This window comes from Uranotaenia lowii, chromosome 3, assembly GCF_029784155.1.
Source record: "Uranotaenia lowii strain MFRU-FL chromosome 3, ASM2978415v1, whole genome shotgun sequence".
NCBI lineage: Eukaryota > Metazoa > Arthropoda > Insecta > Diptera > Culicidae > Uranotaenia > Uranotaenia lowii.
In genome coordinates, this window is record NC_073693.1 from 335,249,161 (window position 1) to 335,276,949 (window position 27,789).

General features: G+C 33.5%; 2 protein-coding genes across 3 annotated transcripts in view; one reads left to right on the forward strand and one right to left on the reverse strand.

Annotated features, from left to right (window-relative positions):
• LOC129751430 (uncharacterized) overlaps window positions 1–27,789 on the reverse strand; it is a 462,239-nt gene that overhangs the window by 365,729 nt on the left and 68,721 nt on the right. The gene's annotated exons all lie outside the window — the stretch shown is intronic.
• On the forward strand, window positions 15,710–17,577 carry LOC129751431 (opsin-1-like). Its single transcript, XM_055746925.1, has one exon. It carries the CDS (start codon window positions 15,872–15,874, stop codon window positions 17,000–17,002), a length of 1,131 nt encoding a protein of 376 aa, XP_055602900.1. The 5' UTR covers window positions 15,710–15,871; the 3' UTR covers window positions 17,003–17,577.

The following is a 27,789-nucleotide window of genomic DNA, read 5'->3' on the forward strand; positions in this document are numbered from 1 at the left end:
GTCTCGGTGGTTGAGTGGTTAGCGTGGTAAGACGGTAATCGCTGGTCCACTGATGGCATGGGTTCGATTCCCATTTCAGTACTGGGTGTTAAATTTTAATCTTAAGTTGTCCACGTCATTTTTTCAGTCTGTAAAATCCTAAATCGGCTAAGACGGTGTATGTCTTTTTTTTTAAACGCATTAAACTTCAGTTTTTTGATATTGTGAAGATTGTCACATTAACTTTCAAATGCATTCAACGATAAAATTTTCAACTTACTCCAATTGGAGTTATCGAAGCTCTTAAAGAGTCAATTTCACCATTTATTGCCTCACAACTTCAAAACAAAAACAAACTTTAGTAATCCGTTTTCAACAAGAGATGCGCATTATAGCTATCTAAAATGTTACTGAAAAAATGATTTTTAATAAAATATCATCATGAAAAGATATCAAGAAAAAACTGATATTTATATGACCACCCCACTTCATGAATACAAATTGTCATGAAATTTTCAATTCAAGAGATAGATGTTTGGTGTCTTCGATAAAGTGTAATGAGTTGTTATGTCTTCAATATTGTAGAATAATGTAGCCCTCTAGCTTATTACAGTTAGGACATAATTTCCGGATCTCAAAAATCTTATGAACCTCTCTAAAAATTTACCACTCATAATGACTGCATTTGGTTGTTGTAAAAATTTGTTAAAGGTATCAGATGCATCAAACTTAAGGGGAAGGCGCTAATTATTGTTTCCCGCCAAATTTAATTTCTGAACCACTCTGCCAAGGGGGGAAGGAAGGAGGGGGAGAGGGTAAAAAATGCCAAGCAAAAAGCACTTTGTTCCTTCAGCCATGGAAGGGGATAAATGCCTGAGCGGATGGATTTTCCCCATTTTTAAATTTCGATGCCCCAAAATAGAATAAAAAATACTAAAATGTTCACAAGTGTGAAATCATGGGATTGTCTTAAGCAAAGAGACGTTAAAGAACAGTTTCTTTGTAAGAGAATAATTTGATACGTTAAGGCTGTCAGTAACTCAGAGTTACATTTATTTAAGCTTTAATTTCCTAAAAATTTAATCAGAGCCATCTGAGAGGAATTGTATTTGATTTTTTAACCCAGATATTAAATTTCTTTTCATTGATGTCCCATTAAACAAACAAAAAAAATTCAAAGCCATACAATATATTATAAAAATGACAATTTTTGATGCAAAAATTATTGGAAGCGATCTTCTTACCCTCCATTATTCATTTAAAGAAGATGACCTTTCAAAACATTATTCTTTTAAATAAATCTCATTCCAATGTGGATCGATTTTTCTAAAACGAACATCAACTTTTATTCTTCAAACCAAGAATCGCACTCGAAAACGTTCAAAGTTTTGGATCGTTAAAGTGATGTTTGCACAAGAAATACAGTTTTTAATAAGAATATATCTTTATACATCGTTTTTTTTCTGCAATATTTTTTTAAGAATGAAGGGTGAAGTCAAAAACCATCATAGAAACAGATTTAGTTTACAAATACGCTTCTTTGCCACACTCAGTTACATTATATCGAAAAGTTCTATATATACTATTTTTTGTATGGATAACACTCTCTCCCTTTGCTGCCTCTTCAGTGGAAAAAAGAAGGTTCTTTACCACCAGAGAAACATTTCTTATGTTCGAGTAGGCTGAGGAGATTTCTGGTCTGTTTTGAAGTTTTCAAACCATGGGGTCTTAAAAGCTTAGTTTTGGTTAAAAAATCATCCATAATTTAAAGAAAAAAAATTTAAGTAATGTTTACATGAATAAGTTTGACTTTTTAATATTGTTTGAGAAAGTTGTTGTTTTAAAACCACACTAATCTAAAACTTAATATCTCAGAAACGTGTGGATATTTTTTAGTGACGTTATTACAAAAAATGTTTTGGAGGTTTTAAGGAATTGGCCCATGGTATTTAACATAAACTATTTCAATGTATGTGTGTAAATATGTAATTTGTTTATTATTTTGAAAAAAGTAGTACCGGGGTAACTTTGATCATCGGGAAAAATTTGACCAACAATAAACTTTTCTACATTGTCATCAATCACTCATTCGTTAGTTTGAATTTTTGGAAACTGTTTTAATCGTTTGAAAGCCTATTAATTGTGTTTCAAATAGGCATGATTTGGTTTGTTTTTAAAATTTTTTTTGTATTAGTAAAAAATCTAATTTCAAAATCTTAAAATATCTATTTTTCCAAGGCTCGCAAACAAACAGCTTTCCTGATGATACCAAAAATCATTTAGAAGCAAACGGGTTATTTTATGTGAAAGAACAACTTTTTTTCTTTGTATATTAACAGTTAGAGTGCTATTCTTATAGTCATTTAATGATAGTTTTTTTAAATTTAAAAAATAAGGACATTTTCCTAGAGTAAGCCAGAAAAATGGATAGGAACCCTATCAAATCGTTAACTTTGAAGAGAAAATAAACATGCAAATAGTCGGAGGGCCTAGGGGAATGTGTGAAGGTTAAAATTCATTTGTATTTTGAAGCTATAGGTAACTATTTAGCAATTATAATTTTTTTTGCCCCTAAATGTAGGTAACATCATAGTTATTTTTTCGAATATAAATATTTTTTAAATAAAACCTTAACAATCAAGGTAAAATTGATAATCTAGCATTTTAAAATATTATTAAGGTGTTTTGTATTCTTTATGAAAAAAAACTCATTAAAACCGTCAGAATAGAGACTGATCAATGTCCCCCCAAAGCATCAAATTCTGAACAGAGACGAAAACGATTTTTAAATAAAATTTAATAAGGTCAAATAAATTTCTGCATCCATGTTCTACGTTCATCGGAGTCCGGCACTGGTTTTAAAAATATTAAACATGCCACATTTCCCTTAACAGAAAAAATAATCAAAACATATTGAGCAAAGTGATCAATATTACCCCGGATTACGGTATTTAGGAAATCCTGGTTATTTCTTCAGATTAGCAAATTTTAACAAATTTTGTCAATCAATCACAAACATCTTCATGCACCAAATTGACAAGGGTTGGAAGAAATTTGCAAAATTGAATTGAAATTAGTTGAGAATTCCAAAAATTATTTTTCAATTTTGATGGGCCATAACTTTAATAATACTTGAAATAACGACTTCAAACCTGTTCAGTTGTGACGTTCGAATTAAAATGTTATTATTTTACTGAATCAATAAATTGCTATTCTCATTTAAAAAAGGTCATGCAGTCAACATCTTGTTTATTTCTCTTGTTTCCGCTAATGGATATTGTGCCAATAGACTGAGTCGATTTGGGGTCATTTTTGAATTGCTCAAACCCTGGGGTCTTAAAAGCTTCGTTTTGGTTCAAAACTCATCCATGATTTTTTGCAGAATTTTTAAGTAACGTTTACATGAGTAAATTTGGACTTTTAGGTTTGTATACCACTGCTAATGCTTCGCGGAGTATTGCATGAAAAAATACCTTGCTAGGTACCCAGCAGTGATGCCAATTGAATTTACTGTTTTTTTAATGCCAAAAGACATGCCTTCATTCAATGACTTATTACTTTTTTATGTAATGAGATACGAAGAAGAAGTCTTTGGCAAAGTTGACAAGTGAAAAATTTCATAGGCATGAAATTAAAACCATTAGCAGGAGCGGATCCACAGAAATTAAAAAATGACCCCAAGTCGACTCAGTCTTATGCTCGAATTTACTCGTATGCCAAATTTCGTATTATTTGCTTTATTCGTTTTCGAGTTGTGCAAAAAATAGAGAATGGGGTCTCTCTTCCTTCCTTTTTACCCACTAAAAGTGGTTGGGGTCTCAAATAACCAAAGAAACGTTTTATGTATATTTACTTGTTATGTATACTCTGATCTGAAATATTGTTCCATTTGCTCGATTCGATCTCAATTTATTCAATAAATTCTGTATGAGCACCTTTTGCTCTATCCTATCGTCCTATTAGAAGAAGAAAGAGGTCTCAAATATTCAAAGAAATATTGCTTCTTCCCAAAAAAAATTACCATGCGAAATATGGTTTCGATTGCTCCATCAATTCTTGTTTGGTGTTTATTTTTGTTTATCAAAAATTATTGTATATTATTGTATAATGACTCGATAATTTTGCCCAAATCTTCTAATTCAAAATGAATTTTATGTATTTCACTCAAAATTGAATAATCTTAAACACGGTTCAACCAATATTGGTGATGTTTCCAAAGCAAGGGCGTTAAAGCTTCACACCGACTGCCCCCGTGTATGATTCCGCCAATTCGTGCGATTGGTGCAAAGTTTGGATTCGACTTCACCGGCAAATGGTGTGAATCTAGAGTGGGATGTGCGAGTGTTGGAAAATAGTATTTTCCAGGAAGCCATTGCGATGCCGAGTGCTAGCCGGCAATGAAAAACTTGCTGCTGCAAATGATGGCGGGCGAATGGCGTCATCCCTATGTTTGCCACCAGAAAGTGCAAGCAGCAGTAGAACAATGTCATGCAAATGGAACAAGGATTTGTAGCAGTTTTTTTTTCTCTAAAAACTTGTTTGGAGGAAAGGAATTGGGAGTAGAAGGAAGGTTTGTTAGCTTCATTTTCTCACCCCGAAAACCAGCCGTTGAAGCCACTCGCAAGGCTGTGTCCCATTTTGGGGTTTGAATTTTGCATTGTGGTTTGCGCGAAAAGTTAGAAACGGTTTCCGGTCGCGATATGCTGCTGAATGCTTTCCGCCGAGGTTTTCTACAAGTAACAGTAATTTTCGAGGGCACAACTGGATTACACTGCTGGCTGGCAGGCTGGCTGATGTTCCGGTGTGTTCTGGTTGATTCGGCCAACAGCTGAATAAACGGAAAACTTTGCCGGTGGCAGGCATGCGGGAATCTGCGAAATTGGTAACCCAATTTGGCTTTGCCCAGTTTTGTAGTAAACTTTTGCAACGGTCACTAAAGACAAGCATTAGAGGGAGCCAAAGCAAGCAAGTAATTATTAAAAATAGAACTGAAAGGTTGAATGCCTATTAAATCAGCAAATAAAGCAATAAAACTTCTTTGTGAAGAAAAAAGATTTCGATATTCCTTTATTTAATTCAATTTCAATTATGTTTTGGCTGACACCTATAAAATGTTAGATTTTTTAAAGAATTTTTTTAATATATAGTTTTAAATCAATGATTATTATGGAAAAGCATAACAGTTTTAAAACGATTAAGAAAACTTTTAAAATTTTGGTTAGGAATTTCTCTATTATTTTCACTCCCTGTCAGCATTGGCAGCAGCACAGTATTTATAACATTTTTGTGTTTGTTTGTGGTGAATTTTAATTGAGTTGACAAACATGTGAGGAAGGTTCTAGAGAGGTTCCTTATTAAAAATTCGTAACATAATTGATCGGTTGGTATTGAATCAAATTTTTGGTGTTTTCAGGTCTTAAAATAAAACATCGTGGTAGAAATTATCCTGTTCTTGGCCCCTCAATAATTTTTTAGGGTTTTCCAAATATTTTCTTTTATATAGAGAAATGAATTCACCTGTAAGTTGAAATTTCAGGGACTAGACAAGATGAAAATTAATGTAGAAAAACATGTGAGAAAAAATTGTCTTTGTCTCCCGGTAGGACTTGAACCCACATCTTGCGCCTCTCCGGGGCCCATGTATTAACATTCTACTACAGGAAACAACCTGGCGTGTGAAAGTTATACTGGTCGAGTGTCGATGTCTATCGGAATGAAGGGAATTGTTTTCCCATGTGATAATCATCATTTTCGTAGTGTATTTCTATTCCCATCATTTCAACTTACGGTAGTTGGACTCAAAATTGGATATTTTAGGCACGGCAAGATTTGCATTGCCTTCTCATATAAAACATGGATCACTACAAATCTGGACGCGTTAAAACGGGTCTATCCCGGAGCTATGTAAACTAAAATAAAATGTTTTATAATAAAAATGTAGGGTTTTTATTGCACTTCAAAGGAAAAATGAGATAAAAAATATTTTGACGAAATTTCGAACTTTTCATTTAGAACCACTTATCAAAGATTGGACTCCCTATCTACTGACCTCAGCGGCAATTTTGTTCCACAATCTCTTCATTTCTGTTGCTTCCCGAGTCGTCCTACCATTTTTTTTCATCTTCTGCTCGACAATTGCCCAAAATTTTTCGATAGGGCGGAATTGAGGGCAGTTGAGTGGGTTGATGTCCTTTTTAACAAAATCCACCCGTTGGCTGAATACCACTGTAGTACCTCCTAGCTGTAGTGGCAGCTTGCCAAATCAGGCGAAAATTTTACTGGTCTTTCGTGAGATCTATTGTACGCAAAAAAAAATTTTTAAAGGCACTCCTCCTTGTACATTTCGGAGTCCATGGTCTTGTTTTTCACAAAAACCGGAATTTTTCGTCCGCAGCTGCAAATACCTTGCCAGATCAAACAATCTTGCCAACTTATCGGCAAAAACGAATTTTAACTTGGCGGGGACATCACCCCGACCAGTGCAGTGCACCACTGCAGTGGCTTTATAAAACTTTTAGCCAGGAAGCTGCCAAAAATCCATCTTCGCGTACGTTTCGTCATCCATGAGGATGCATCCGTCGTACTTCGTTGGAATCTTGTTGTATAACTTCCGGGCACGTCCTTTGGCTACTAAATTCTGCTTCAATCTCCGGTTTGGTTGCTTACTGGCCGATAGGATAGTATTCCTTCGCCGATGAATTTCTTGGCGATGTCGTAGTCCGACTACCCTGTGTTTGCCTTGATCGTTCTCAACACCTTCAAATGCCGTTTCTGATTCTTAGGTCCACTATAACGCTTGGTATGAAGCTGCCGATCAATAGTATGCATCTCACGACCACGTCATGTTTTTAACGTCAGTGTCCAAAATTAATTTTCGTCTCGCGGCTTCCATCACGTGTAACTTTTTTGAAACAAAATGAATCGTAATGAAATTTTCAGCACTGAAAGAGGTAACATTTCCGAACAAAGTACTTTCAAAACATTCCAGATCCAACAACTAGGAGCGCAATGGTATAATAAACAATGCGTCCAGATTCATGGTGATCCATGCTTTACTGCACGGGTTGTCAGTTATGATGAGAATTGATGCGTTTGCCGTATTTGGATATCCAACCAAATTCGGTGTTTGGCACCGCCTTATTTTCTATTTTTAAACTGTGACCCAGAGATGGGTCTTGACTCAAACATTCAGTCAGCGAAACTTTTTTTTTGTTTGTATAGAAATGAATCCAACTGTTGTTGAAATTTAAGGGACTAGACAAGATGAAAATTAATGTAGAAAAAAAATTCTTTTATACTATTGCAAATAGAAGTAGAGTTCATATTTACCCAGTGATCGTGGTTTCCAGGGCCGCAGGAAGAACCAGCCCATGCGAGGGGAAGAGGGAACAATGAACAATGAACAATGCATATACAAGCGATTTTTTTATTTACTAAGTACAAATAATTCTGGTTAAAGTTATTTTTGCAATAAAAGTAATTTATTTTTGAAAATAAGTCCCAGGAGTAGTAAATTTTTTTTTCATGAAGCTTACAAAAAATGGGGTCTTGTGATATAGCTCAGTTGGTAAATCAGTTGCCTCCTAAGCTGATATCCGTGAGTTCGAGCCCAACGATCACAGATGTTCCAGATAGGTTTTTCAATTACTGGTGCGCCAACTGCATCGTGGATTAAAGTCGCGAGTGGCACAATGATGTAGAAACGACTATAATCGAAACGAAGAAACAGGATTTTGAACGCTTCCTGTTGAAAAAATTCATAAGCATAACCTTTTTAAGCATGGGTGAAAATTTAAGACTTAGTTAGAACCTTTGATTTTGAAGAATCTGCAATACATGTAAATATTTTTAATTAAAATTTCCAGCTAAATTTTTGCCAAAGAATAAAACACAAGTTCAAAAATTATCATTTATTATTATCTATTTTATGATTAAAATCCTGTAATCAAAGTTTTTTAAAATAAAAAATTAGGTTGTTCAAAAAACAAATTCTTTGAAATTAATCCAGACTAGAGATGTACCGAATATTCGGTCGGCCGAATATGCCGAATAGGCCGAATATCTACAAAAGACTTGAAAATTGTGTTGGATAATGTATAAAATATCCAAAAGTTATGTTGAAAAACCCACACAATCATTGAAAACTTATGGTTTCAGCAGTTATTTACGAGGAAGAATGACCTTAATGAGTTAAATTCCCATAAAAAAGGAAAAACATGGTTTCAATAAAACATCTAAGGTGTATCCGCGTATCTTTCACTGAAGATCGTGCAGGAGAATGCTGAACGGTATCGTTTTATACTAGTTTAAAACTTTTCAAGTTTTGCTCGGGTTTATTCAGATTATTTGCTAAATCAAATAAAAAACTCAAATTCCTCTTTAATTTTTTTTTTGAATTTTGTGGATAAGGATTTTTCAAAAATTTTAAAATATACATAAATTTTGCCCTTTTTAATTTTTTTTATTGTTCTGAATGCCTGACCGTGTGGATACGTGTGGTTGAAAGTATGGTGTGTTTAAAGTTAAAGATCATCTATTTTTTCAATAACTATTGTGAAAATATCTTGCTCAAATTCGACCTTCATCTAATTCAATATCAGAAAAGCAATTTCAAAAAGCTTGGCTTCTTTTTCGACATGTTTTATCACAGATTTCACAGGAAAGCAATCTCTTTGGTGATAAACGCCCTAGAAGCAACGAGTCATCTGATGACTTTTCAGTTATTGGTGACATTTTAAAAATCTGAAAGACCCCTGCTTAAGAAATATCTTGTAATACATGATCCGATAATATCATCTGGTAGAAAATCATCGACTAAAAACATGAGGGGTATTAATATGGAAGAAATAGAAGGCATTGAAATAATCCTGAAGTTTTTTTTAAAAAGCATAAAAATTCAATAGAATATTCGTTTGGCCGAATAGTTGAAAAGGTCAATATTCGGTATTCGGCCGTTCGCCGAATACCACTATTCGGTACATCTCTAATCCAGACCTTATTTTTATATGGAATTTTAACCAGGTGTATTCTAATTTGGCTTTCATGAATTTCAAATTTTAATTTTGAATCAAGAATCAAAGTTATGTAATTTCGATCGCCTTCAATTTGAATCCTTAATGAAATTTTCACATCGATATTTTAATATTGATGATAGAACATAAATTTAAGCCAATTCTATGTAGGTACAAACCTTGGATTTAAGTTTCAAGTCTGAATTCTGCATTTTGAATCCAAATTAAAAACCTGAATCTAAATTTCAGATATGAAAACTTATGAATTTGAAACTAAAATGCGAAGTTTGTATCGAAATTTTTGAACAGAAATATTTTTTTTTTAATTCAGAATTCAAGGTTTTGAATGTGTTTTTTTTCAATTATTTATTCGTAATTGAACTTGAGAAACTTAAATAATATTGTGAATGATTAAATCGTTTCAAATTTTTCAATTCTGGACTCATGAATCTTTCATATTTTCAACTCTACATATAAATGTAGAATAAAAATTTCAGATCCAAATCATAAAAATGGCTTGAATTTTAAATATTTTATTTTCATATTCCGAAATTATAAGTTTCAAATATGGAAAATCCATAACATTTTAGATTGAAATCCAACATCAATGTTCGAATCAGGATTCTGTACCAATAATGATGATCCAAATTGAAAATCAAAAACAATACAATGGAAACTTGGGCTGGGCAAATCCAGGCAATTTTATCCTTAAACCTTGCGAAATAGGAGCATATTGTTTTAAATTTTTCTCAAAAATCCGGCCAATATGCAGGCAAATTTTAGAACTATTCAAGAAGAAAAACACATGGAAAACTGTTATAACTTATTCGAAATACATCAGCTGATTCAGAATCATCAGAAGAATCAGGCCTCAAAAATGTTGTTTATGTTTTTTTTTATAAAATTTGTTTAAAAAATGATTTGGTCACAAGATACATAATTCTTAGGACTCAATTGAAATTTTCGTTTAACTTTTCAAAAAAAGAGAAAAAGAGTTCAATCAAAGAGAAAATCTGGTCAAAAATACAAATAAACTGGTAAGCTTGGTCTAACTTTGGGATTCAATATTTGGGACTCAGTTGCTATGAATAATTGAGAAATTTTTTGAAAAACTGTTGTGGAGTTTTGGTCCTGGAATGAGATTTCGAAGTTTTGGAGTCTAGATTGTTACACTACTGTTATTCTTGAATCATTTAATTAGTTCTTCAAAATCTTATATATTAAAATGGAGGCATCTTCTTTGTAACAACATCACGTATGAATGGTCGGTCGAAATGAAGTGAAATTTGGTATCCGAGGGTTTTTTGGGTCAGAGATGGTTTGTATAATAGTTTCAAGGATCTCACTTTTTATGGAAGGTGGTCCCAATACAAATTCAACATTTTTTGTTACGATTTCCATAAGAATGCAGTTAAGGACGTGTAGATGAAATTAAACATTTATTACGATTTATACTTTAGAAGGTGAAACGAAGTTTACCGGGTCAGCTAGTTTGATTATAAAATTCTAATTTTATTATTGGACCTTCATGGAGAGGGAGGCGGGTGTAGCCCCCAAAACCCCTTCCTTTCCTACGGCCATGGTGGTTTCCCTTTCAACTCTTTCTTAGCCAGTTGAAAAAATTAGATTTTACCTTATTTTACTCTCATTTCTCAAAATGTCCCCCACTAAAAGCGCTATTCGTTTTACAACTGAAAAGTAAACTCTTTTTTGAAACGTCAAAAACCTTATCAGAATTCTTGTAATGACTAATTACAGTATGAAAGGATGAGGAAAAAACACGAGTTCATTGTTTGCACTGGAGTATCAAAAATCTCTGACAGCAAAATAAATTATTTCTAATTTTTGGCATTTCAGGACTAAAGTAGGCCCTATGTCCAAAGAAGGGTCACTGACTCAAGGTTATGAGTGGTAAATATTTTAAACAGACGGGCTAAATTTTAGAAATGAGATATGCTTGTGGGCCCATCGAAAACATTTTCTTCGATATTCAAAGAAAGCAATACATAACAGGTTTTTTAAGACTACTAATTAAATTAATAAAAAAAAACTATACGTTTGGGTTATCTTATGTATAGATACATCTAAGTAAGTTTTTTTGGCTTGTTTTGGATCCAAATTCTCTATTCACAACAATAAACTGAGAATTTATCTCAGCTTTTTTGAAAATTGGCTTATGCGTTAACATAAAAAAATGTAAAACGCAAAATGATCACCGCTGAACAGTGGTCCAAAAGGACTATTAACTGCTAGGTGTCTCCACAACATTTACTTATTAGAACTTTTTTCTATTTATTTGATCATTGGGATTTTAACAACTATGGGGTCATTCATCTCTCTTACTTAACAGCCTACTACGATAAAAAAAAAACTAACTTTGATGTTTGATGAGATAGAGACAAAAATTGCTCTTCAAAGATGCAAATATTATCAAAGTAAGAACTTTATCTCTATACAGTGCAGAGTTATGAAGCTTTTAGTTGAAAACATACTAAAAATTTGTTTTTATGCTATTAAAAGTTTTGAACTTACATAAAAATATTGTTCTCAGCATTAATATAAGCACATTTTTCTATAGATGTAAAGTCGCTACGACCTTAATTTTCTTAATTTTGCTAACTTTTAAGGTAAAATGGGGCGAAGCTTGGTTGAAGTACCATAAATTTAGATTGAAACTACTTGTCTCAACGCGCCTGTTTTTAAGTATCATAGGCATAAATTTGTTGAATTCTTAGTTTTTAACGAGAAAAAAGTGATTTAATTTGTACTCTTAGAAAAAAATTCAATGTTGTATAATTTTTTTTTAATATTTTGTTTCTCTAGCGTTTTTGGCTGCCTTTCCAAAGGTGATGACCCATAGGTTAGAAAAAATCCCAAATAATTAATTGCGTTTGTTTGTTAAAATAATCGCTAAAAATCGCTAAAATAATATTCAAAATGCTAAAATGCTAAATAAAATTTAAGTTACTTTTATTAAGATTCAGTTTTATTTCCAAATTATCCAAATTTTGCTCAAAATTCTAAGCTCTTACTAATACTAGCGAAAGCTGAAGTTAAAGCACATAAAAAGCAATAGTAAAAAAAATTAGTGAAATTTAGGAGAATTTTGAACGTTTTGATTTATTTACTCATATTTTTAAACAAGTTATTACATCTTTCAGATGCAACCATGATGAAATGAGAGCTGCAATTTGATTTTAAAATTGTTATACTAAAATGTTTTTTTCTAATTTTCCCTTTTTTTTTTTTTAATTTCAAAACCTGATATGCAAATTATGGTTTAATCATTTTTTTCTAATTTCTCGAGCTACGCTCAAAAATTCCCTTACTTCCTCTCAATGAAGGGAAGGTTCTAAATCATTGAAGTAATATTCTATGCATGTATGTATGCTCTCACATAAATAAATTCTCGTGTTGTTAACGATCTAGAGATGAGTACAGTATACTGTGTTCAAATAGCCATGTTGTCTGCGTAGAAGATAATTCCTGGTATTTTCACGTAAAAATTGTTAATTAATCACGTGCAAACATTGCGGGAAAGTTAAGAAATTTTTAAAAAATGAAAGCTCTTATTTGAGCTGCAAAATGCAAAGTTTTATCGTCATTGATCGTCTGGATTGTGCTTCATCAAGAAATATATACCTAATGACAACTGGGAAGTATCATGAAGATTTGAAACTAGGAATATAAAATTTAAAAAACAAATTAACAAAATAATTCAATTTAAATATGTTGATACTTACCAAGGAATATTTAAAGGAGGTAGTGCCGAGGTAGCCTTGCTTTAGTATTAGTACCCCCTGTGACGTCACTGTTGCCAATAATCTGTGAATTTATATGGACATTTTTCCTTTTTTGTTAGCAATTGAAAAAATTTGAAGATTTTTTTAACTTTGAAGGCACACAATTCTAAAAATATTATTGTTCTTCAAGACTGATACTAAAAAAGTTGAATGTAGAAGTTGTTTTGCTTTAATTCAGACGATTGAAGTTGCTGCGGTATCCTAACTCAAATTGACAAAACTTGATAATTAGTTCAAAATTTTGCTTATAAATGTTGAAATTAGTTAGGTTTGTATCGTTGATAAAATAAAATAACCAAAAATAGTATTTTTCGAATCCAACCACAATCTTTAATTGGAATTTAGTACACCAAAGTTGCAATGGTTTTATTGGGGTTAATTGTTCTAAATTAGAAATTCATATGGTACACCATGTTAGATTCAAATTATGACAATGAGGTGCACTGCCCTAAACTACCAATCAGACCTTTTGAAAGGAGAAAATTATTATTTTTTCTCGTTTCACATAGAGCATGACTGTACATTCAATAAAAAATTGAAGAATAATACACACTGCAGTCTATTAAACACAAAAAAACCTCATAGCACAATCATCAAGTTGCCTTACAACACAATCCGAATCAAATTGGATTTTAATTTAGTTCTTTAATGTGTTTAACTTTGAAATTTGAGTTTTACCAGTATAAACCTTCGACAGCTTGGCAACAGTGACGTCACGAAAAAAATCCAATATGGCTCTCGGCACTACCTTCTTTCAATATTCCTTGGATACTTACGATTTCGTTGGAGCACATTGCTGCCGATTGCAGCAGGAACCAAAACAAACAATGTTTTGGTTCCTTTTGCTGTTTCCAATTCGCAATCGAGAACAATAGATCGATGATTGCTGATGACAGGTTATGATGGTTAACACGGTACAAATGTTTACATCATCACACGGTTAGGCGAGAATATTCAAATTGGGTTTGTGGTAACACAACAGTGTTGCCAGATATTCTGGGTAAAAATATCAAAGTACTCATTGAGAAATGAGTACTTTCCCGGTTAGGGAATATAAGAAGTGGAAAGTGACAATTAGCTATCGCTAATTAATATAGTTGTATTTTACTGATCTCACAGACGAAACATGAATACAGATAACTCTATTCCACCACTGAAACCTGCGTTTTCAACAAAATATCATTGAGAAACATATATAAGAGTTTAAAAATTCAAAACTCAAAATCAGGTTCAATATTCAGAACCACCAGTCAGTGTCTGAAATTTTAATCAAAAAATCAAATTAACAAAACATAAATTAAATAAAAAAAAGGAGATTCAAAGTTACAATCACAGTCAAAGCCGAAATTGCACCAAATGTGAATTTCAATTTTGTATCTTTGAAACACAAAAAATGTTTTCATGAGATTTTTAAGGAGTATGAATCTCATCAGATAGAAAAAAATGTTATCGAATTTTTTTATTTAAATGTGACCAAAGTTTCATCATTTTCCCTCAAAAACAAAGGGGTGTAAGTGCAAAAATTCATTAGTTGAAAAAAAAGAGAATAGAGATTAAACGTGTAAAACACAGAATCAGTTATCGTTAAAAAAGTCCGATAAGGATTCGAAATGAGCTTAGTACATTAAACAAAGATCTTGAGTTCTCAAAATTCAGAAAAAAAAACATGCAACGGAACTTCAGTAACTGAAGAAACAACACAAGACTTGAAAATCTTAATGAATTGAATAATATTTAAAACATAAATATATTCACGTTAAGAGAACCACTCAATGCTATTAGCAACTCAACTAAGTATGAGATTGTTTTTATAATAATTAAGGAATGATCATTGAGAATATTTACTACAGTAAGTGATAAAATTTTGATCAAATCAGTGAAATATTTCAATACGAATTTCAAGTCTCAGGCAGAAATTGGGATGGAAACTCTGTTCTGTCGATTGGTCCAATTTAAGTAACTACATTTTTTTAAGGATTTTATTTTGAAAATAGGGAAAGAAAAAGGAATTTATAAACATACGGAAATTACAATATTAATGATCGAAAAGTGAAAAGTTATAATAATTCCCGGTTTTAACCCGGAAACTGCCCAGGTAAAATTATGAAATGTTTATCAAAAAGCTGCTCTGTTCTCTCTGTAAAAGTCACACAATCAAAATATATGGAAGCTCGTCCCTGTGTGAATGAGATTCTAAAATATTTTGCTAGAAAGAAGCAGTAAATACTGGTTTTTCATTGATAACTTTTTCTTCATGATTCATTAGGTTTTATGAATATTTTTCTCAAAGCCTAAATTGTGACAAATATTTCATTCGAAGAAGGCTACACAATTGGACTTCTACTGAGATTTTTTTGAATTTCATTTTCGGATTTAGCGTCTAATTGTACATTTAAAATTTAGGTCAGTGGATGGAGTTCACGATTTTTTTTTTAAAATTTTTAAACTAGTGTTATTTAAGATTGGTCAGCTAGAAAATAATATCCTGTGATCCAATTGTTTACTTAAGAAATGGATAATTTTAAAATAAAAGTGCATCAGAATCAAAAGTATTAAACTTGGGTTGAATGAGTTGGATAAGGTTTTTGAAGTCATCCATCAGATTAAAGTAATAATTACTTCAGAACAATTCTCCATATAAGGATTCTAATCGAATCCTGAAATCATAATTAATTAAAAATATAATAAAAATTAATGAAATTATTCCATTCACTTCTTATAACCACCTGGCTTGCATTTACTAGTCCAACTGAGTCATCGGTCACATTCCGCCAAACGGATTACTTATGAAATTATGAACGGCGCTCGGGCGGAAGCTAATCTAATTACCCAAATCATATCCCCAAAAACAAATCCACCTGTATTGGCACTATAAAAGCTGCCACTCAACCGTTGACAAATCGAGTCGTTCTTCGGTATTTTCGTAGGTCTGAAGTAGTTCGCCCTAGACGGTAGCGATTTTCTTCAGCCTATCAATTCTCGGAACATCATCGTTTAAGCGTGGAGATAAGTGGTGTTAGCCAGATCACTAACTAGTTGAAAGTGTGAAAGTGTTATATCTTCGGATAAGAAGTAGCAATGGCGTCGTACGCATCGTGGATGCAGCAACAACCGCTGCTGGGAGGAGCAATTGCCGCCAATCTGACTGTGGTGGACAAAGTTCCCCCGGAGATGCTGCACATGGTGGACGCCCACTGGTACCAATTTCCCCCGATGAACCCACTGTGGCATGCCATGCTGGGCTGGGCCATTGCCATGCTCTGCTTCATCTCGATCGTTGGCAACGGCATGGTCATGTACATCTTCACCAATACCAAGGCGCTCCGAACCCCCTCCAACTTGCTGGTCGTTAATCTGGCCTTCTCGGACTTCCTGATGATGTTTACGATGGGACCGCCAATGGTGATCAACTGCTATTACGAGACCTGGGTTCTGGGACCTTTCGCTTGTGAACTGTACGGCATGTTGGGATCACTGTTTGGTTGCGTCTCGATCTGGACCATGACTCTGATTGCCCTGGATCGTTACAATGTCATTGTGAAGGGTCTCTCGGCCAAGCCGCTGTCCAACAATGGAGCCCTGGTGCGCATCTTGGGCGTTTGGTTCGCTACCCTGTGCTGGACTTTGGCCCCCTTCTTCGGCTGGAACCGTTACGTACCGGAAGGAAACATGAGCGCTTGCGGAACTGACTACCTGACCACCACCTGGGAAAGCCGCTCCTACATCCTGGTTTACTCGATCTTCGTCTACTTCACCCCGCTCCTCACCATTATCTACTCGTACATCTTCATCATCAAGGCTGTCGCTGCTCATGAGAAGAACATGCGTGAACAGGCCAAGAAGATGAACGTTGCCTCGCTCCGATCGGCGGAAGCCCAGAACACGAGCACCGAAATGAAGCTGGCCAAGGTTGCCCTGGTCACCATCTCGCTGTGGTTCATGGCCTGGACTCCGTATCTGATCATCAACTACACCGGCATCTTCAAGGCATCCCCCATTAGCCCACTGGCCACCATCTGGGGATCGCTCTTCGCCAAGGCCAATGCCGTCTACAACCCAATCGTGTACGGTATCAGCCATCCCAAGTACCGTGCTGCGCTCCACAAGAAGTTCCCATCACTGTCCTGCACCGATGCCGCTTCTGATGATTCGCAGTCCACCGGATCCGGAACCACCGCCGTCGTTATGGAGGAGAAACCATCCGCCTAAAGTACTCGGTGCCAAAGCAAAGACTCGCTAACCCTGGGAGATCGTTCATGAGGACATTACACTCTATTGGAATTATATCGTTAGAATATTAAACGTAATTGTGAGCAATTTTTAATCAAAACAAAAATTTTCAATGCTTATGATGACTTTTTACACATCTTTCGGCTTAAACATGTTGACCTAATATTGAAAAACTGTTCTAAAAAATGAGAGCTACTTTTTTCCTATCAGTAAATGATTCACAATTTCTGCTTATGCTTATGCTTATGCTTATGATACATACACAGCCAGATCTTGTCAGCATCCCGGTGAGTAGTAAAAGTACATTTACTACTCATCTTAACTAGGCCGGGCCCACTGTGCAGTATTGGACGCAGAGACAACTGGAACACAGGGAGGAAGAAACGTGGACAACAGTACCATACGTTCCCATGGCTACTTATAACTAAGATTTTAACGTTGGAAGCACATATGCTAAATTTTCTGTGCTCCTTGATGATGGTCCGTGTGCATTTGTCCTTCTTGGGATGGAAATGATGTTTTTCTGCACAGAAATCCAAAACCTCATTGTACAAGTAATATTTCCTTCCAAATTTTTTTTTTCATTTATCTTTAAACTACGACTTTAGTATTGTATAAACGAGAATAGTAATAGTTAAATTAAAAGTTTCGGATTTCGATGCACTATCATTTCTGGTCTTTGACCTTGGATATAGCGCCATTGCTCGCTCTTGAAAAGAAATATTAGAAGAATAAAAAAACATAATTAGTATTCCCAAAAACCCTTCCCCCAGGAAAACTTCTTTCAAAATAATTCAATGATAAAAACAAGTTGCGCATTATACAGTGTCAAATGCGGTTCAAACTACGGTCAAATGTGGTTAAACTAGCATGCATTCAACTAGTTCATTTCGGTGACCCAGCAATGAGCATCACTATCTGCAAATCACTATCAGTAAATGATTCACAATTTCTAAAACATAAGTCCTTAAGTATAATAATGTACAGTCCTGCAGAAAACAGGCTTTGAAATCATATTTGAATTATTTGGAGTTCTGAATTTCAATAGATAAAAAAATGAATTACTTACTTACTTACTTAATGATCCCGCGCCGATCCTCCGGTGCATAGGGCCGTGGTAAAAGACCTCCACTGTTGACGATCCGGAGCCAGCGTCTTCACCTGGTCCCAGTCAAGATTCTCGTCGACAGTTCGGATTTCAGCGGCTAGGCTTCGCCGCCACGAGTTTCTGGGCCTGCCTCTTCTTCGATGACCTTCTGGGTTCCAGTCAAGCGCCTCTCTGCAAATCTCGTTTTCATCTTTTCGCAGCGTGTGCCCAATCCATCTCCACTTACGTTCCCGAATCTCGATTTCTAGCGCCCTTTGATGACACCGGCGATGTAGTTCCTCATTCGAGATCCAGTTGCCAGGCCACCAAGCGCGGATGATGTTCCGCATGCAGCGGTTTACAAATACTTGCAGTTTTCGCGTCGTCACCGCATATGTGCACCAAGTTTCGCACCCGTACAGCAATACGGATTTGACGTTTGAGTTGAAGATTCGGATTTTCGTTCGTAGAGAGATCTGGCGTGACCGCCAGATGTTTCGGAGACTCGCAAACGCAAATCGGGCCTTTCTGATCCGGGTTTCGATGTCTTTCCTGGTACCACCATCAGGCGTTATCTGGCTACCAAGATACTGGAAGCACTCCACTTTCTCAACTTGTTGCCCAGCTACCATGAAACTGGAGGGATTTCCTGTGTTGATCTCCATCGACTTGGTCTTTCCGACATTGACTTTGAGACCTGCTGCCTTGGAGCTTTCGGTGAGGTCGTCGAGTTTGCTCTGCATGTCTTGTTGTGTTTGGGCGAGCAAAACAATATCGTCAGCCAGGTCAAGGTCGTTCAGTTGCTCCATTGTTAAAGGATTCCACGGCAATCCTCGGTTCGGTGCACAGTCGATCGATCCAGTCAGAATCTCATCCATTACGATGAGGAAAAGTAGCGGTGATAAGATACATCCTTGTCTCACTCCAGCAGTTACCGGGATTGGTTCGGACAAGACACCATCGTGCAAGACCTTGCACGAAAATGCCTCGTATTGTGCTTCGATTAGATGGACTAGTTTCTCTGGGACCCCTCGTCGCCTTAGAGCCGCCCAGATGTTTTCATGATTAAGTCGGTCGAATGCTTTTTCGAAATCAACGAACACCAGCAGAAGAGAGTCCTGGAATTCGTTGATTTGTTCCAGTATGATTCGTAGCGTTGTGATATGGTCCACACATGATCGTCCGGATCGGAATCCAGCTTGTTGCCGTCGGAGTGTAGCGTCGATTTTCTCCTGGATCCTGTTCAGGATCACTTTGCAGAGTACTTTGAGGGTTGTACAGATCAACGTTATGCCTCGCCAGTTACCGCACTCTGTCAGGTCTCCTTTCTTCGGGACCTTAACGAGGATACCCTGCATCCAGTCGGCCGGGAATGTTGCAGTATCCCAGATGTCAGCGAAAAGACGGTGCAACATTTGTGCTGACAGGGCAGGGTCGGCTTTCAGCATTTCAGCAGGGATGCAATCGATCCCAGGTGCTTTGTTGGATTTCATGTTTTTGATTGCCGCTTCTATTTCAGCCAGCGAGGGCGCTTCCGAGTTGACGCCATTTATGCGACTTACTGTTGGCGCTTCAAGCAGCGGGTTCTGTTGGCCATCGCTATTCGTGACTCGGAAGAGTTGTTCGAAGTGCGCAGTCCATCGTTTGAGCTGATCTGTTCGATCGGTCAATAACTGACCTGCTCGGTCTTTCAGCGGCATTCTTGCATTAGTTTTTGCACCACTGAGGCGGCGAGAAATGTCATAAAGTAATCGGATATCTCCATTGGCGGCGGCTCTTTCCCCCTCTTCGGCTAGGGAGTTTGTCCAGGCTCTCTTGTCTCGTCTACAAGCTCGTTTAACTGCCTTTTCCAGCTCCGCATATCGTAAGCGGGCGGCTGCTTTGGCTGACCCGGTACATGCCTGCTCAATTCCGACTTTCGCCTTTCTCCGATCATCGACCATCCTCCAAGTTTCATCCGACATCCATTCACTTCTTCTTCCACAAACTTTACCGAGAGTACCATGGCTCGTCGTGATAAAGGCATTCTTAATTCCACACCACTGTTCTTCGACTGTTCCGTCTGTCGGCAGCTCCGAGGCTCGGGATTCTAGCTGTTCAACGTATGCCCTTTTCACCTCTGGATTCTCCAACCGGCGGACGTCGTATCGACACCCGACTTTCTCCTCGCGCCTTTGGACACGCGCAACTCTCAGTCGTATCTCGCCAAGGACGAGGTGATGGTCAGATGCAATGTCTGCGCTTCGCTTGTTGCGGACATCAAGAAGGCTCCTTCTCCATTTTCGGCTGATGCAGATGTGGTCAATTTGATTTTCTGTTCGGCCATCTCGGGATACCCAAGTGACCTTATGTGCTGGTCGATGGGGGAAGAGCGATCCACCGATCACCATGTTGTTATTGCCACAAAATTCTACAAACAGCTCTCCGTTTTCGCTCATCTGTCCTAGGCCATGGCGCCCCATGATGCGCTCAAGGTCTTGATTGTCGGAGCCAATCTTTGCGTTGAAGTCGCCCAAATGGATTTGAATGTCACCCTTCGGAATTCTCTCTACCACGCTGTTCAGTTGACTGTAAAACTGCTCTTTCTCCTGCAAATCGGCAACGTCAGTTGGCGCATAACACTGGACCATTGTAAGGTTTCTAACCCGTGTTCTAAATCTGGCTACGATTATTCTTTCGTTTATCGGTTCCCATCTAATGAGGGCCGCGTAGGCCTGCGGGCTTAACAGGAAACCAACTCCTCGTTCCCGAGTAGCATGTTCTCCTCGTATGCCAGAGTAAAGCAGGACTTGCCCGGATTGTGTCTTGTGTTCTCCAGTATTAGGCCAACGGACTTCGCTCAGTCCCAGAATTTCAAGCTTGAGGCGGCTAGCCTCTCTAGCAAGTTGTTCCAGTTTGCCTTGTTGGGCAAGGGTTAAAACATTCCAAGTTCCAATTCGTGTCCGTGTTTTCATGCTAAAAGTCGTCGCCAAAGTTCCAGATCGGTCATTTCTTTCGGATTCCGTAACAAGTTATGAATCGGGAGCAGTAGGTTGTTAGCCTAAAGTCCCTATCCCGCGATGGGGCTGCCATCTTGGACTTAGCTGGCGGGAGCCGCATTTCATAAATTCAGCCGCTTGCTGCAAGACAGACGCTGTTTGAGCCGCCCCTGACCTGGAGAACAGACGCTCGGTTGTTGTTGCACGCCGCCCCTGACCTGGGGAACAGACGCGTGCGGCCACCTTCTCAGTCTGCATGCGACCAAAGCATCCACCGGGGTTGGGTACCCGATCTCCGCTTAGGTTACTCGCACCCCAGCCGGCACCGCGGGGAGGTAGAGATAGGAGTTGTGAATAAGAGGTGATATGACCACTATGGGGTCTCGTGTTGCACATTATCCACCGTTAACCAGCCTAAAAAAAAAAAAAAAAAAAAAAAAAAAAAAAAAAAAAAAAAAAAAAAAAAAAAAAAAAAAAAAAAAAAAAAAAAAATGAATAATTAATGTTAATTTTAATAGTTACTGTCAAATATAAATTCCAACTTATAAATCTTAACTTGAATGAAATGTTTTTCCAAAATTGGAATCGAAACGATTTACTTTGGAAAAAAAAAATAAATAATTTCTAATGACTCTTTTTTAATTGGAACTTTTAAGCTGTAGAAACGCCGACTTGACGCCTGCCGTTTGGCATATTTCCTATTTTTGACGTATTTCTCATTTTTAACAGTTTAGACTACTTTGACAATTTTGAAAACTTTGACAATTTGACAATTTTGACAGTTTTGACAATTTTGACAATTTTGACAATTTTGACAATTTTGACAATTTTGACAATTTTGACAATTTTGACAATTTTTACAATTTTGACAATTTTGACAATTTTGACAATTTTGACAATGTTGACAATTTTGACAATTTTGACAATTTGACAATTTTGACAATTTTGACAATTTCGACAATTTTGACAATTTTGACAATTTTGACATTTTTGACAATTTTGACAATTTTGACAATTTTGACAATTTTGACAATTTTGACAATTTTGACAATTTTGACAATTTTGACAATTTTGACAATTTTGACAATTTTGACAATTTTGACAATTTTGACAATTTTTAAAATTTTGAAAATTTTGACAATTTTGACAATTTTGACAATTTTGACAATTTTGACAATTTTGACAATTTTGACAATTTTGACAATTTTGACAATTTTGACAATTTTGACAATTTTGACAATTTTGACAATTTTGACAATTTTGACAATTTTGACAATTTTGACAATTTTGACAATTTTGAAAATTTTGACAATTTTGACAGTTTTGACAATTTCGACGATTTTGACAATTTTTACGATTTTTACAATTTTGACAATTTGGACAATTTTGACAATTTGGACAATTTGGACAATTTGGACAATTTGGACAATTTGGGCAATTTTGACAATTTTGACAATTTTGACAATTTTGACAATTTTGACAATTTTGACAATTTTGACAATTTTGACAATTTTGACAATTTTGACAATTTTGACAATTTTGACAATTTTGACAATTTTGACAATTTTGACAATTTTGACAATTTTGACAATTTTGACAATTTTGACAATTTTGACAATTTTGACAATTTTGACAATTTTGACAATTTTGACAATTTTGACAATTTTGACAATTTTGACAATTTTGACAATTTTGACAATTTTGACAATTTTGACAATTTTGACAATTTTGACAATTTTGACAATTTTGACAATTTTGACAAATTTGACAATTTTGACAATTTTGACAATTTTGACAATTTTGAAAATTTTGACAATTTTGACAATTTTGACAATTTTGACAATTTTGACAATTTTGAAAATTTTGAAAATTTTGACAATTTTGACAATTTTGACAATTTTGACAATTTTGACAATTTTGACGATTTTGACAATTTTTACGATTTTTACAATTTTGACAATTTGGAGAATTTTGACAATTATGACAATTTTGACAAATTCGACAATTTTGACAATTTTGACAATTTTGACAATTTTGACAATTTTGACAATTTTGACAATTTTGACAATTTTGACAATTTTGACAATTTTGACAATTTTGACAATTTTGACAATTTTGACAATTTTGACAATTTTGACAATTTTGACAAATTTGACAATTTTGACAATTTTGACAATTTTGACAATTTTGACAATTTTGACAATTTTGACAATTTTGACAATTTTGACAATTTTGACAATTTTGACAATTTTGACAATTTTGACAATTTTGACAATTTTGACAATTTTGACAATTTTGACAATTTTGACAATTTTGACAATTTTGACAATTTTGACAATTTTGACAATTTTGACAATTTTGACAATTTTGACAATTTTGACAATTTTGACAATTTTGACAATTTTGACAATTTTGACAATTTTGACAATTCTGACAATTTTGACAATTTTGAAAATTTTGACAATTTTGACAATTTTGACAATTTTGACAATTTTGACAATTTTGACAATTTTGACGATTTTGACAATTTTTACGATTTTTACAATTTTGACAATTTGAAGAATTTTGACAATTTTGACAATTTTGACAATTTTGACAATTTTGACAATTTTGACAATTTTGACAATTTTGACAATTTTGACAATTTTGAAAATTTTGACAATTTTGACAGTTTTGACAATTTCGACGATTTTGACAATTTTTACGATTTTTACAATTTTGACAATTTGGACAATTTTGACAATTTGGACAATTTGGACAATTTGGACAATTTGGATAATTTGGGCAATTTTGACAATTTTGACAATTTTGACAATTTTGACAATTTTGACAATTTTGACAATTTTGACAATTTTGACAATTTTGACAATTTTGACAATTTTGACAATTTTGACAATTTTGACAATTTTGACAATTTTGACAATTTTGACAATTTTGACAATTTTGACAATTTTGACAATTTTGACAATTTTGACAATTTTGACAATTTTGACAATTTTGACAATTTTGACAATTTTGACAATTTTGACAATTTTGACAATTTTGACAATTTTGACAATTTTGACAATTTTGACAATTTTGACAATTTTGACAATTTTGACAATTTTGACAATTTTGACAATTTTGACAATTTTGACAATTTTGACAATTTTGACAATTTTGACAATTTTGACAATTTTGACAATTTTGACAAATTTGACAAATTTGACAATTTTGACAATTTTGACAATTTTGACAATTTTGACAATTTTGAAAATTTTGACAATTTTGACAATTTTGACAATTTTGACAATTTTGACAATTTTGAAAATTTTGACAATTTTGACAATTTTGACAATTTTGACAATTTTGACAATTTTGACAATTTTGACAATTTTGACAATTTTGACGATTTTGACAATTTTTACGATTTTTACAATTTTGACAATTTGAAGAATTTTGACAATTTTGACAATTTTGACAATTTTGACAATTTTGACAATTTTGACAATTTTGACAATTTTGACAATTTTGACAATTTTGACAATTTTGACAATTTTGAAAATTTTGACAATTTTGACAGTTTTGACAATTTCGACGATTTTGACAATTTTTACGATTTTTACAATTTTGACAATTTGGACAATTTTGACAATTTGGACAATTTGGACAATTTTGACAATTTGGACAATTTGGGCAATTTTGACGATTTTGACAATTTTGACAATTATGACAATTTTGACAATTTTGACAATTTTGACAATTTTGACAATTTTGACAATTTTGACAATTTTGACAATTTTGACAATTTTGACAATTTTGACAATTTTGACAATTTTGACAATTTTGACAATTTTGACAATTTTGACAATTTTGACAATTTTGACAATTTTGACAATTTTGACAATTTTGACAATTTTGACAATTTTGACAATTTTGACAATTTTGACAATTTTGACAAATTTGACAATTTTGACAATTTTGACAATTTTGACAATTTTGACAATTTTGACAATTTTGACAATTTTGACAATTTTGAAAATTTTGACAATTTTGACAATTTTGACAATTTTGACAATTTTGACAATTTTGAAAACTTTGACAATTTTGACAATTTTGACAATTTTGACAATTTTGACAATTTTGACGATTTTGACAATTTTTACGATTTTTACAATTTTGACAATTTGGAGAATTTTGACAATTTTGACAATTTTGACAATTTTGACAATTTTGACAATTTTGACAATTTTGACAATTTTGACAATTTTGACAATTTTGACAATTTTGACAATTTTGACAATTTTGACAATTTTGACAATTTTGACAATTTTGACAATTTTGACAATTTTGACCAATTTGACAATTTTGACAATTTTGACAATTTTGACAATTTTGACAATTTTGACAATTTTGACAATTTTGACAATTTTGACAATTTTGACAATTTTGACAATTTTGACAATTTTGACAATTTTGACAATTTTGACAATTTTGACAATTTTGACAATTTTGACAATTTTGACAATTTTGACAATTTTGACAATTTTGACAATTTTGACAATTTTGACAATTTTGACAATTTTGACAATTTTGACAATTTTGACAATTTTGACAATTTTGACAATTTTGACAATTTTGACAATTTTGACAATTTTGAAAATTCTGACAATTTTGACAATTTTGAAAATTTTGACAATTTTGACAATTTTGACAATTTTGTCAATTTTGACAATTTTGACAATTTTGACAATTTTGACGATTTTGACAATTTTTACGATTTTTACAATTTTGACAATTTGAAGAATTTTGACAATTTTGACAATTTTGACAATTTTGACAATTTTGACAATTTTGACAATTTTGACAATTTTGACAATTTTGACAATTTTGACAATTTTGACAATTTTGACAATTTTGACAATTTTGACAATTTTGACAATTTTGACAATTTTGACAATTTTGACAATTTTGACAAATTTGACAATTTTGACAATTTTGACAATTTTGACAATTTTGATAATTTTGAAAATTTTGACAATTTTGATAATTTTGACAATTTTGACAATTTTGACAATTTTGACAATTTTGACAATTTTGACAATTTTGACAATTTTGACAATTTTGCCAATTTCGACAATTTTGACAATTTTGACAATTTTGACAATTTTGACAATTTTGACAATTTTGACAATTTTGACAATTTTGACAATTTTGACAATTTTGACAATTTTGACAATTTTGACAATTTTGACAATTTTGACAATTTTGACAATTTTGACAATTTTGACAATTTTGACAATTTTGACAATTTTGACAATTTTGACAATTTTGACAATTTTGACAATTTTGACAATTTTGACAATTTTGACAATTTTGACAATTTTGACAATTTTGACAATTTTGACAATTTTGACAATTTTGACAATTTTGACAATTTTGACAATTTTGACAATTTTGACAATTTTGACAATTTTGACAATTTTGACAATTTTGACAATTTTGACAATTTTGACAATTTTGACAATTTTGACAATTTTGACAATTTTGACAATTTTGACAATTTTGACAATTTTGACAATTTTGACAATTTTGACAATTTTGACAATTTTGACAAATTTGACAATTTTGACAATTTTGACAATTTTGACAATTTTGACAATTTTGAAAATTTTGACAATTTTGACAATTTTGACAATTTTGACAATTTTGACAATTTTGAAAATTTTGACAATTTTGACAATTTTGACAATTTTGACAATTTTGACAATTTTGACAATTTTGACAATTTTGACAATTTTGACGATTTTGACAATTTTTACGATTTTTACAATTTTGACAATTTGAAGAATTTTGACAATTTTGACAATTTTGACAATTTTGACAATTTTGACAATTTTGACAATTTTGACAATTTTGACAATTTTGACAATTTTGACAATTTTGACAATTTTGAAAATTTTGACAATTTTGACAGTTTTGACAATTTCGACGATTTTGACAATTTTTACGATTTTTACAATTTTGACAATTTGGACAATTTTGACAATTTGGACAATTTGGACAATTTTGACAATTTGGACAATTTGGGCAATTTTGACGATTTTGACAATTTTGACAATTATGACAATTTTGACAATTTTGACAATTTTGACAATTTTGACAATTTTGACAATTTTGACAATTTTGACAATTTTGACAATTTTGACAATTTTGACAATTTTGACAATTTTGACAATTTTGACAATTTTGACAATTTTGACAATTTTGACAATTTTGACAATTTTGACAATTTTGACAATTTTGACAATTTTGACAATTTTGACAATTTTGACAATTTTGACAATTTTGACAATTTTGACAAATTTGACAATTTTGACAATTTTGACAATTTTGACAATTTTGACAATTTTGACAATTTTGACAATTTTGAAAATTTTGACAATTTTGACAATTTTGACAATTTTGACAATTTTGACAATTTTGAAAACTTTGACAATTTTGACAATTTTGACAATTTTGACAATTTTGACAATTTTGACGATTTTGACAATTTTTACGATTTTTACAATTTTGACAATTTGGAGAATTTTGACAATTTTGACAATTTTGACAATTTTGACAATTTTGACAATTTTGACAATTTTGACAATTTTGACAATTTTGACAATTTTGACAATTTTGACAATTTTGACAATTTTGACAATTTTGACAATTTTGAC